The sequence below is a fragment of the Juglans microcarpa x Juglans regia genome, chromosome 1S, assembly GCF_004785595.1.
Source record: "Juglans microcarpa x Juglans regia isolate MS1-56 chromosome 1S, Jm3101_v1.0, whole genome shotgun sequence".
Lineage (NCBI taxonomy): Eukaryota > Viridiplantae > Streptophyta > Magnoliopsida > Fagales > Juglandaceae > Juglans > Juglans microcarpa x Juglans regia.
The window spans coordinates 23,918,898-23,932,320 of record NC_054595.1 but is presented as its reverse complement, the minus strand read 5'-3'; the positions used below and the strand labels follow the sequence as shown (position 1 = coordinate 23,932,320).

Below are 13,423 nucleotides of genomic sequence, written 5' to 3'. Positions count from 1 at the left end.
TATGTCTGAAATCAAGGGAAATATTCAAAGTGTCCTTTTATATCTCAGCACCTTCAATTTAATATTAATTGTCCACGATACTCTCATTCCTTCCTAGTGTATAATGTCAACTCTGTCATAGTCTTTCTGTTTAAATACAGCTTGTAACCTTTGCTTGTTGTTCACGTTGATAAGAAATATAAAAGTGATATTTTACTTCATTTTTCAATTCTCTTCTCCATGTACACATTGATAAATGTCAATGAAAATCATCTTTCTATAATACCTTTTTACACTACTATTCACAGATGATCTAAAATACTTTTATAATCCAAACGAAACCTTAGTATATCATCAATTATAGGATTGGCTCTTGCTTGTAGAGTGGAGGTTCCAGAAGATCACAGGATACATACGAGTGAGGTGCTACCGGCCGCCCTCAAAAAGATCAAAACAAAGTTCGTGAAGGATGTTGCACGGGCTTAAAGTGGGCGTTGAGATTGTTTATGGCTTTTCCTTGTTGGAAACATTTACTCGTTCATTCTGTTTCATGGAGTAAACTACAAAGAATTCACGACGTGGGAAGCTACAAAGATCTATAGAAGTGTTAACTTCACTATGCCCAACCTCGTCAGATGAGCTGCAGCCAATAATGTTATTGGATGCATTGTCCATTCAAACCATCCCATCCCTCGTCTTCATCCAACACCTTCGGTCCAAAACCCAGAGCTCTGTTTGAAAATGGAAATGGATATATGTTGGTTGAGGAAGCCATCGGTGAAATCAAGAAACGATGATACATGATCATTACAATATACAACACAACTTCGTATGGCAGTGATCTCAACACATGTGGAAATGGTATATGTTGGTTAATGAACACCACGTTTTTTTGCAATTCATTATGGAACACTATTTACAGGAAAACAAAATTTCACTTTGTAACCTTCACCATGGTGGGATTCAAATTCCACCACAACCCAGAGTACCATGTTCAGAGGAAACCTTTTGAACATCGTCAAATATGTGAATATAGATAACAAAAATGAATCGTCTATGTGGTTAGTAGAACAACTTCACATACTGCCGTGGACCAACTCTGACTAATTGACCTGCTGGCATTACCCTGCTATCAAGGTAAATAGCAGAACCTTTATGTTCTGATCTTCCTGCTTTTTGCCAAAAATGGTTACCAAAAAATATTTGATTTTATTCCTTCAAGGATGAAGTGCTTGATCTGCTCTTTGAGATTCCCGAGTTCACAAGTTCCGAATCACTCATAACATCCTGCAAAATGTCCTTCAGCAATGTTATACATTCATAATTGTCGAAGCTCATAACTTTTGGAAGTTTTTCAATCTGTTAGCACTCACATTGGATTAGCTAAAAAGCTAAATCCAAAGAGAATTTAGCCATTGAACCATAAAATGTATCACATTGGAATAGCTATATTCCAATATAGCTACAGTAACTTTTAAAGTAATTTTCAAATTTGAAAGACACAGTTTATTCATCAAATCAATTTTATATCATTTGTTTCTCTCTCCTGAGGTCTTTATTAATGTCTCTCTAGTTTCTATTTTTAATTCATAATTTAATTAGAATATGATTACTAATTAATATATAATATTATAAATAGTAAAATATGATAAAATAAATAATTTCATAATTAAAAAAAATAAAATATTTTTGAAATTATTAATTACTCATGAATAAATGGATAATCCAATATAGAGATTTAATGTGAATAGCCAAAGCCAAATTCATCTTTTATTATTTTATTGTCATATAATGAAAAAATGACTATTCCAATGTGGAGACTTATGTGAATGGAATAGCTAAAAGTCAAATTCATCTTACATTCATAAAAAATGTACTTTAACTTTAGCTAATCCGTGCTCATTGTGCAGACTCCATAATATGCAATAATGATTTTTTCCAAGTAAAGTTTTAATTTATGCAAACAGATAATAAAATAGAGGAATCATGCAATTTAAGGTAACCAAGGATGGCCTTAACTATAATTGAATGCTTTCCTCCTAATGAGTCCTAAGTGACATTGGACACCGCCTAGATGATTCTATCATCCAATTTACGGGATGTACTTTTCAGGAGACGTTGCCAGTCTTAACGGCAACTGACATTTGTTTAGGTCTGCTGACTGCTGGCTCAGTTATTCTTGATGATCTCTTAGCATGCCTGCCATAAGTGCTACAGGAAAGTCTTTGGAAACCATTGTAGAAGGCCAAGGATCACTCCGTGATAGAGTATATAAGTTTCAATAGAGATTTTGCATTATGGATGACAGTTTCAATCTTTCGCATAGATGGGTCTATATTTGCTATTTGCCTTTCACTGCATTTGAAAGACCCTACTTATTTTTCTCAGTATGCAATAATGTTATACTGGGGTCCATTGACTGGCCTCGTTTTTCTTTCCAAGAAACCCATGTCAGGAGCACAAAGGGAACTATTGGTTTACTTTTTTATATGGTTCTTTCTTGATCTGGGAGTAGATTTAAGAATTTCCATCAAATGCCAAGAAAATTTTTTTTGGAACGGTATCATGGATCATTACTAGTGTGCAAATGCTCTGTATAATTTATATTTTCGGAACTTACCAGTTGCACTAGAGCATCACTGTGATTGGGAGAGGGGTAAGCACTGCCACCTACGAGGATGTGGTTCATCTTTTCTTCAGCTAGTTCTTTCATTCTGAAAAGTTCTGGCAATACTTCCTTGCAAAGATCTGGCCTGTCTTTTCGTCTGAGCTCTGCACATTGTAGTGCTAACTTTGCAAAGCGTAAGGCTACTTCAACTGGCCAATCAGGCACAGCTGGGTCCAACATCTCTGTGAAAGTGCCATTCTCAATAGAGTTCTGAACCTGGTGAGTCAGGCCCATTGGAGACTTGGCTGTTAACAGCTGTAAAAGCACGATTCCTAGGGAATAGACATCAGATTTTACACCAAGCATTCCTGTCTGTTGATATTCAGGATCAATATAGCAGAAAGTTCCCGCTGTTGATGTCATGCAGCATTGTGTTACATTTTCAGCTACTGCAGGTACGAGCCTGGCCAATCCAACATCACTAATCTTACTGACAAAGTTGTGGTCTAGCAAAATGTTTCCTGGCTTGAGGTCACGGTGAACTAACGGCTCTGGCTTGGTCTGATGGAGAAAGAGTAGCCCAGTGGCGATTTCTGAGGCAATTCTGAACCTGAGTTGCCAAGAGAGAACTGTACTGCTTCCTTTCCGGAAAAGGCGGTCATCTAGACTCCCGTTAGCCATGTATTCATAGACTAGGATGCCAAACTCAGGACAGGCTCCAAGAAGGAGTACCATATTGGGATGCCTTATGCAGCTAAGTATGTCAATCTGCAATGGATAAAGGAGAACGTAAGAATCAACTCTCAGTCCTATGTTGGTGACTTTCTTGTCCTGTTGAGAAGGAAGCGCTTAATAAAATGAAGTTTCTGATCAAGTATTTGCTTCACAAGCTCTTTTGCACGCCATGTCAAGTTGAAAAGGAAATATTCATCATCAATATGATGATCAATCACATAGTGATAATTGTAAATCCAATTTTGAAGAAACTATTTGTGACGTTCACTGGTCACCATCCCATATATAACACATGTTTTGCAATTATGCCTGTGCTGACAACTGGTTCATAGTCAGAAAATCAAAATTACGTGTATCTATGTGCAAATCAATAGATGTAAAGCACCTATGGAGCTGTTAAATTAGTACGAATCAGACACACGCACGCACACACAACACGTTTCCTTCAGAACTAGTCTTGCCAGCAGGGATTCTTCCGTCTCGTCTAGAATCTTCTGCCATTTTTGCCTATTGTACGATGTAAAAATTCTAGAATGAAAATTGTCTTACTTTGTTTTAACCATCCAGTTTGGTCTAGTAGAGGATTTGTGTACAAACTACATGCTATCTTCCATTTGTAACAGCGTATCAAGTCTTTGGGAAGGCTCCTCGAAACTGTAGAGGAGTTCTCTTAAACTAACATATATGTTGCTCATTAATAAAAATTGGAAACCCATGTTGTAATGCATTGTTCTGTCATATATTGTTTCATATGATTTTTTCGTTTTGGTTTAAAGTTGGTATTCTGATTTTTGAGTGGGTTATGTTGTCTTATATGTATTCATGACTATTAGGCAAATTAGATTCTTGGTTCCTCACCTCTTGCTGAAACTGTGATCTCCCTTGAGCTGCATCTGGACGCAAAAGCTTTACTGCAACTGGTGTATGATCAAGGTAACACCTATAGACAGGGCCATATCCTCCTTCCCCAATCTTGCGAGATTGAGCAAAGAATTCTGTTGCCATCTCAATCTCCTCAATAGTGTATATTCTGTATTTGATATCACTTTGGGCTAGATTATCCAAAACCTTCCTCATTTTCTCTGCTTCTTTGAGAGCTTTGATTTCTGCATTTGCTCTTCTTTGTGACTCCAACTCAGCAATCCTCTTTGCTGCTTCAGCCGCTTCCATGGCTGCCCTGCATCTGGCTTTCTCTTTCTCTGCTGTTGCCAGTGCAGCTTCCTCGGACAGTCTTGCCTCTTCTAACTTTCTCTCCTCTTCAAGTCTCCCATGTTTCAGCTCCATTGCCTATGGTAAACATAACATCAGGAATTATCTTTGAATGTTGAGAATACACAAAGTACAAGTCTTTTCAATACGTTTTGTTTTGCTGTAACTGCTTCTCTGCATGCTGTGCTGTACACGTCCATTGTTTGCTTCAGCTCCAGCTTCAACCTCCTCATCTCAGTTTCTACATCATCCTGCATGTTTTTAATTTCTGTTAAGTGGAAAGTTTTCTGGCTCAAAGAAAACGTGGAAGTCACTGGATGACGTACACATAATACCACCTTCATGAGATTTATTGTAAGAAATGGGACTACTGAAAGTGGCTCGTCTTCTTTTGTCTCACAAGTAGCCACTATACTATTTTTATTGGACTCGATGTAGTGAGTATTTTAGAACAATACAGGGAAAAATTTCGTTCAGGGTATATTTTGTGGTGAAGGGATATTTTTTGTTAAAGCTTTCTGAATGGACATCAGATTTTTCTTAGCTCTATCATATATGAGAATATGCCCATCATCTCGAAAGTTATATTTCCTGTTTTGCCAAACTAGCATATTTCCTGGAAAGTTATGACTAAATCTTACTTTCTAAGGTCTGTAATGAAATTTTAAGATTACTTTTGTGTGTGTTTGTGTGTCTCACTCTCTTGCCTTTGCGTGCTTGAGAGCAGATACTAATTGGTTTATTCTCTTGAACATCAAGGAACAAAATTGTCACGTTCTCCAGAAAGTCTAGAACTATTTATAATAAACTGCCTTTTCTTTTCATCTTGCATGTGCTAAAACAAATGAATTTGATCCTCACCATTACTGCAGAAGATCACATTTGCATATGGTTGCTTGCTGCAATAGGATAGTGTGTAAAAAGAAATGTTGACTTTAAGAAGAGCATGCCCTTACCAAGTTTTGTGATGACCATGAAGACGATGTCCTACTACTCTCCGAGAATGATGATTGATCGCCCAAAAGGTTGAGATCGTTGAACCTATGTCCTGACCGGATTGATCCAAGGCTTTGATCTGTGCTGGTTGAAAACCGAGAGGTTTTGTCCGAATCACTAAAATCGTAGAGAGAAGTAGACGTCCGTTCAGTACTTGACCTCCCGGAGCTTACAAATGATATGTCGGTATCTGATTCTGACATGTCCAGATGGGGTTTTGCATTCGAAGCTCTTCCTCCTCCTCTTGTGACTCGTGACCTGTGTTCAGTCATGGCATTCAAACTGTTGTACTCTAAAACTGTTGCATTTGATTTTTGTTTCTTCATGTGTATACCATAGATATAAGGTTAAGGTAGATTAACCAAATTCTAATATTTTTATCTAATGTACTCTAATAATCAAAATAAAAAAAGAACCCAACATAATCTAATCAAGTCTAATGATTTCAATAGAACAAATTCAATTTAAAAGTTCTGATGTAATCTGGTCATGTATTTGGATTTCAAACGGCTAAAATCAAATCAGTACATAAAACACAAAGCACCTAACTTGTGGAGAAGATAAAGAAACTGACCACGAAGAGCTTTTGTGAAAATATCAGCCAGTTGATGCTCGAGTGTAAGAGGTAGTCAAAATGCTGTATGCTAATGTTTCAGAAATAAGGTAACAATCAAACTTGGATATCAAACAGCTAAATAAAAGTTTAAACAATGGAGATCTAAATTGGCATCTCTCTTTCTCTCTCTCATCCTCGTATAAGAAATTACACAATGATTTATGCAGGAAATATATCAAAGTAATTTTACTTCGTCAGTTCTAGAATTTGTATTAGTTAGTGAAAACATCCAATGAACTTAAGCCCTCTTCTGTTGAAGTTCTCAGAACTTTGGTTAAACTACAAAGATTGTATTTTGTCAAGCCAGACTTAAACCTTGCAACCATCAAATTCCTTTTTTAACATCAACAGCTACAATACTCAGGCCTTGAAAGTTCACTGTCACATGGGAGAAATCTGTCGTGACTGACCTGACTGAGTCAATGTATAAGTTACGAGGCTTGAATGATGATTTCTTATCTGTTGCATATACAGGATGAATATTTGGGGTCAGTACTTAATCAACATAAGTTGAGAGAGTAGCTTTGTAATTGAGAGGAACAAACCTCTTATATCCATCCTGCGTTTGGAGAGAGCGGGAGAAGATTTCACAGCGTTGTTATTTAGTCTCTGGATGTGGTCAAGTAGTGGGGAAACATAGGGGGCTGGACGAGAAGCATTTCGTACTGAAGAGACCTTCCTTTTGGAGACCGCATATACACTACAGAAATCTGGTGCCCCTTTTGATACACCACTTCGGATGCTTGATGTCTTGAATCTGCACAAGGAAAACAGCTGAAACTGAGTAAACTAGCATTAATCAACGTATATACAGATGTTCCTGAATTTTGGATGTATTTTCAGAATTTCAACTTAATATTCTCTTTCTTAAATTTTATATTAGTTTAACTGTGCTAATCGCGGTATTGGGCCTGCTGCTTCAATTAAAGATTGCTCAAAAGTGTGCTTCAGTGCATGTAATCCATTCAGAATAATATGAAACTAATATTTGAAAAATGTTATTCAATTGTAGTAGCCCGAACAGCTTTCTCTTGCAGAGTAGGATTCCTATACTCCAACTGGAAATTTTGGAAATCATTAGCAATCTGGGTTCTAATCCTGCTGTTGGACTGCAGATTGGTTTTTCAATAAGGGGTTCCCTCGGGCCAAGAGTTTCGCTGATAGATATTGATCTATATATAGTACTAATGCTTCAGTTTGAAGAGTCGAATGATGAGTTTTGCTTTCTTTCATGTTTGTAGTTTACTGACTTCCATTTGTTTTGCCTTCCCATATTTTACTTGTCCCATTCCTAGAGATAAAAATATCATTATGAATTTAGTAATTTATTTCATGAAGTCAATCGGTTTTGTTCTAGTGACTTCATTTCCCGTATCTTAGTTGATTCAGTTATGGCAAAGCAAACACCTACGAAAAACAAGGCAATGTGCAGATTTTGTAAACATCTCAGTATCAAATTTGTTTATAAAACCGTCTTGCAAACACATATTGTAATATTTGAAGTGCAAGTACTGAGCTTGTACTGGGGAGGCAATTACCTAATAAATCCATGTCGTGATGTACCAAGAACCAAGTTCTCTATTGCAGCATAGGAAACGAATTCTGTTAATGCTTTTGCTGTATCTGTATCTTCGAGTACAACATCTAGGAAAGGTATCTGAGGCAAGATTTTGCAAAACATACCGAAGGTAGAGGGGGGAAAAAGCTCGAATTAGCAAGAGTAAAGAACATAACACTTTTCATGCATGGTGCTGGAGGACATGATTTTCTTCACGTAAAACAACAAACAATAATGAGGAACGCCAAAACTTACATCTTTACGAGCACAGTAGCAGTGAAAGATAAGGAACAGATCCTTAGTTTGCTTCTCGAGCTTTTGTGCGCGTGGTGAGTTGTTGCTTTCACAAATGATAGAATGGCTTCCCCCATCTGTAACCATAAAAAATTACAGTAATACAGTTTGTAATCTTGCATTCAAAGAGAATATTAACTATAATGGTACGTAGACGAGAACAGGATGTAGTAATTCCAGACTGACACTAAAAGCTTCTTGTCGGATGCATTAACATGATTTTGAACTGGTTCTAATTGTTCTGTCAGTATTGTAAATATAAGAGAAGTTTCCAATTTAGAACACGAGGGTTTTAGGATTACTAATCTGAGTTGAACAAAACAAAACTTAACAGCGAAATTTTTCTATTAAATATCTCTAGAGGAAATTTCCAGATGAAGAACTGTTAGTATTCCAAGATTGGTATTTTCAAAGACTAGTTGAATGTATTTAGATTTTCTTTTATTAAGTATAGATATGTAACGTCATTAGCCTATAATGACAACGGTTACATATACAAAGAGATTATATAAAATAAACTCATAAACTGATATAGTTTTATGGGATCCGTTAAATCTATCATACAATAAAAATAACTTTACAATCCAACGTACCATATCTGAGTTTATTTTTGTGTAATCACTTTGTGTCTAAAATATTTCCCTTTTGTCTTGTAATCCATTACCCTTTTATAAAATAATAACAATAATAATAATAATAATAATTGTTTCACCACCTTGCTTCCTGCTGCCTGCATATGCCAACAAAATCGTTGTGGCATTTTTATGAGAAAATCAGGGATGTTTATTTTTAAGAGAGAGAGAGAAAGATTTACATGGAGATGGGGAAGCACCGTGAACGACATGGATTAGGACAATGGTCTGGCCCTTGGTGATAAGATTGTCAGCTGCCCACTTCAAAGCATTTTGGCTCCCCTTCTCATTGTCTATGGCAATTGCAATGAACCCATTTCCTCTTGTCTTGTTCAATGCATCTGCTTTTTGAAGCCACATTTTCTTTATCGATACAATAAATTCTTACAGTGAAAAAAACAACGTCCCAGATCACAATCTTAACAACCTTCTACAAAAAATCCGAGGTCGCCCAGAAAAACTCAAAACATCATATTTTATTCTACATGAAATTTGACCACCCTTCTGACGTATTATTTAAGAGAGTCAGCCACCTGAGAGGCTCAAAACTACTCTGTCAATAACAAATCCAGATGCCTTTGACCAGATCCTTTTGTATCTCTATTTTCTGTTACAGGCTTTCAGATAAGAGTCAAAGACCCTTGCAAAGAGTTCGAACAAGTGAGATAAATATAGTAAATGAGACCCCGACATTTCTCCCTCTCTTCCTCTCCACCTCAATTTCTCTCTCTCTTCCACTAAATTTTGAAAAAAAATAAAAATATTTGCTGTCAAGTGATTCCAGAATATGTTTGTAAAATGGGTGCACTCTAAAGGTAATCCATGAAAATTTAGTCAGATAAGATGATATAATTTTAGATAAAAATTAAAAATTAAATAAAATATTATTAAAATATTATATTTTAATATTATTATTATTTTAAAATTTTAAAAAATTAAATTATTTATTATATTTTATATAGAAATTTAAAAGATTTATAATAATAAAATAAAATAAGATATAACTATTTTTATATCGGGCGTTAGTGATTTGCAGCAAAAATATCAAAACGTTGACAAGCCAACTATGGGACAACAAAAATCTGATATTAAAAAAAAAAAAAAACGTTTCATGCAGTTTGTTTGTTGCGTAAGTTTTGTATATAATTTTTGTATCTGAACGGTATTTAAATGTTGAGATAAGATTATATAAGATTATCTGTGAAATCAGACGGACCTAAGCTATTATATTAAATTACAATAATTTATAAAATATAGTTTTTACAATCTCGTTAACAGGATATCATATCTGAGCAACTTCTCACCTTCCTTTTATATATCAGCTCTAATGGCACATTTTCCCTTAAAATCGTTCGGATTTAAAAAAAATACTTTCGTCATTTAACTTAAAACGATCAACATCTAATATTTAATATATATACATAAAGACAATGATTAATTTGATATTATTGATTGAGATATATATATATATATATATATTTATATTTAGGCCTTGTTTAGATAGTGAAAATGTTTCGTCTCATCACATTATTACAATTTTATCAAATTTACATATAAAATATAATAAACAATTCAACTTTTTCAAATTTTAAAATAATAATAATATTAAAAAATATTATTTTAATAATTTTATTTTATTCAACTTTTAATTTTTGTTTAAAAATCTCGTTTCATCTCACTATCTAAACTATACCTTAATCTATATACACACGAAATATAGAGAATTATATTTCATCATATTCTAATCATGTTGAAGAGATCATATTATTGCAAGACAGGAGTGCATCAAAATGTAGATTATCCCTCCCTTTTGTGTGAAGGATAATCAACTTACAACGTGTGATTTCGCAATTTACCAGCTAAAGTGATATATATTTGGATGTAAAAAGTTGGAAAACTTTTTATAAATAGTGAAAAAAATTAAGTTAAGATAAAATAATTTTATACATAATTTTGTAAAAGTTGTGAGTCAAGCTTAAAAAATATTTAAATAATATAATTTTTAACAAAGATATATTTCTAATGAATAAGTGAAATTTATTGAAATTGGGAATTTGATATATTTCAGGAAAAATCAGAAAAAAAATTTACTCTACACCTAAGATTACTCTATGATAGACCAAAAATACTCTCATTAAAACATGTCTTTGGAGTGGCCAATAACTTAAATTGCACTATAAATGACATGCAAATCCAAACACATACAGTACACACACATGACATATATATATATAGAGAGAGAGAGGGAGAGAGAGGGAGAGATTAAGCCTAACTAGAGAGATCAGGTAGAGATTAGGCCTAACTTATCTATGCAAGTATTAACAAATGCAAAAAAAAAAAGACATTCGTGACAAAAAAAAAAAAAAAAACTTGATATAAATTTCTTGTCTATATATATATAATTGCTTTAGCCAAAATTTTTTTTTACAAAAGTAAACCCACAAACTGATGTGGCTAATTGATGGGGTATGTCAGATTGTAAAGCTATTTCTATTGTAAAGTAGATCTAACATACTATATGAAGTCATATCAATTTATGAATTTATTTTTATGAAATCTTTTTATAGGCGTAACAGTTATTATATCTCTTCTATTATATAAGAGGCTATCAAACGGCTTAGAACGGAAATTCTTGTTTTAACGGAGCTAAATTCTTATTTTAACGGCTATCAAACAAAAATTGTCCAAGCTTCTCCCCCTCCCACTCTCTCGCTCTCTCTCAATCCTCTGTATATTCTCCTCCTTAAGACCTACTCTCTCTCAGCTCTCTATGTTTTTCGCCGATTCTCTCTAACCCCCAACCTTCATCTGCTTCTCTAACTCTCACACACTTAGTCAAACTCACACACAACACTTTCTATCTCTCTCTTTCTTCTGCTCTCACACACACACTACACTTCCCACCCTCATATCTGTGTTTTTTTTTTTCATTTATTTATTTATTCAACTTTATTATTTTTAAATCTTATGAATTTGAGGTATCATCTTTCAGATTTTTTTTTTTTGGTGTGTTTTTTCGATTGCTGCTTGTTGGTTTGCTCTTCCTGCTCTGGTTTTTTTTAATCTGTAAAAATCAACACCTCTATTTATTTTTGTTTTCTGATTTTTTAGAAATAAAATTTTAAATCAAACGGATCTGAAGCCTCATCTTTCAGATCTATTTTTTTTTCAGCTAATGCGTGTTGATTATCTCTGTGTGCTTGTTTCATTTTTTTTTTTTTGTTAATACATACAAATTTGAGATTATATTTCTCAAAAATCGCAATCTGTGTTTTTTTTTCCTTTTTAATTTTTCGGTGATCCGGTTCTTTGGTTTAATATATTGAGAAATCCGCTAATGGGTTTGATGAATTTTGTTGTTTATGCATTTTCTGGTGGGAAATTCGTGATGGATGTTATGATCCAGGAATGGTTTGGGATTAATTCTGGCAATTCGAGTAGCCAGGAACTCCAAATGTTGCTCACGGCAAATGATAATGCAAATTGACGATTTTTCATTCATAATACCCTGGCCTTTAATAGGCGTTTACAGACTGCAAATACTAAGGGAAATAACTGACCCACTTCGCAAGGACTAGTGCGTGACCCACTTAACAAACCATGCCCATGAACTGTAACAGCCCATTGACTTAGTCTAGACCCAACTGAACAAAAAAACATGCATAACCGAAAATACCCTTGAATAATAAAGATAATTCCCTAACTTACGTAGCCCTATTAGACTTAGACATTTTGGGCGTGTAACACAACCCATCCCTTCAGAAGAACTTGCCCACGAGTTCGGGATATGTCCAATGCAACTCTTCGGCGTCAACCCAGGTGGCATCTTCTTTGTTGGTTCCCCTCCATTGAACCAAAAAATCAACTCCCGCACGGTTTCCCTTTTTCTTGAGCCTTCTCTCTATTATCTTCTCGGGTTCAGGAGCCATGGCGCCATTCTCCATCACTGTCGGCAGTCTAGGGTTAGGGTTTACCTGAGTCACAATCTTCTTTTTTAGGTAAGAGATGTGAAATACGGGATAGATGGTAGATCGAGCTTATATGCAACTTTTCCAAGTTTTTGAATGATCTGGAAAGGTCCGAAATACCTTGGGGAAAGCTTCGAGTTTTTCCTCACTGCCACCGTCATCTGTCTATAGGGTCTTAACCTCAAATAGACCCAATCCCCCACACTGTATTCTCTTTCCGTTCTCTTTTTGTCTGCATACAGCTTCATTCTTGCTTGAGCTTCTTGCAGGTTTTCCCGTGCCAAGGTGAGGATGAAATCTCAGCTTCGCATTTCGTCTTCAACCGCTTGTACTGCCGTGGTTCCAGGTTCATACGGAAGGAGACGTGGAGGCTCTTGTCCGTAGACTATCTCAAAGGGGGAGAACCCGGTGAAGGAATGCTTTGAGGTATTGTATGTCCACTCGGCTAGAGCTAACCAACTAGCCCAATCTTTGGGTCGATCACTGGTAAAACACCTAAGGTATCCCTCTAACCATTTGTTCATCACTTCTGTCTGCCCGTCTGTTTGAGGGTGATATGCCGAACTCATTAACAGCTTGGTTCCACTTAAGTGGAAGATTTCTTTCCAAAAGTTGCTTGTGAATATTGCATCTCGATCACTGACTATGCTATGTGGTATGCCGTGCAATTTGAATATGTTTTCCATGAATGCTTTTGCTACTATTGCTGCTGTATATGGATGTGCCATTAGTATGAAATGACTGTACTTGCTGAACTTGTCCACTATCACCATGGTGACACTGTATCCCTTGGACAGAGGCAACGCATCTATGAAGTCCATACTGATA

The 13,423-nt window shown here is 35.3% G+C and overlaps 1 protein-coding gene across 1 annotated transcript; it reads right to left on the bottom strand.

Annotated features, from left to right (window-relative positions):
- Positions 1–495: 495 nt before the first annotated feature.
- LOC121245802 (U-box domain-containing protein 35-like) lies at positions 496–9,074 on the bottom strand. The gene is made up of 10 exons (XM_041143671.1): positions 8,810–9,074; positions 7,957–8,072; positions 7,682–7,800; positions 6,689–6,900; positions 6,554–6,602; positions 5,488–5,785; positions 4,681–4,782; positions 4,181–4,609; positions 2,600–3,355; positions 496–1,266 (listed from the first exon to the last, which is right to left on the bottom strand). Exons 1-10 carry the CDS (start codon positions 8,985–8,987, stop codon positions 1,189–1,191), a joined length of 2,337 nt encoding a protein of 778 aa, XP_040999605.1. The 5' UTR covers positions 8,988–9,074; the 3' UTR covers positions 496–1,188.
- Between the last annotated feature and the right edge of the window lie 4,349 nt (positions 9,075–13,423).

Bases quoted from the DNA above. Each gene is read 5' to 3' on its own strand.
- LOC121245802 (XM_041143671.1), bottom strand. From the start codon at position 8,987: ATGTGGCTTCAAAAAGCAGATGCATTGAACAAGACAAGAGGAAATGGG. The intron at 7,801-7,956 runs GTAAGTTTTGGC...ATCTTGCCTCAG, and splicing joins GCTACTGTGCTCGTAAAGAT to ATACCTTTCCTAGATGTTGT. The intron at 5,786-6,553 runs GTCAGTCACGAC...GACTGAACACAG, and splicing joins TTATACATTGACTCAGTCAG to GTCACGAGTCACAAGAGGAG.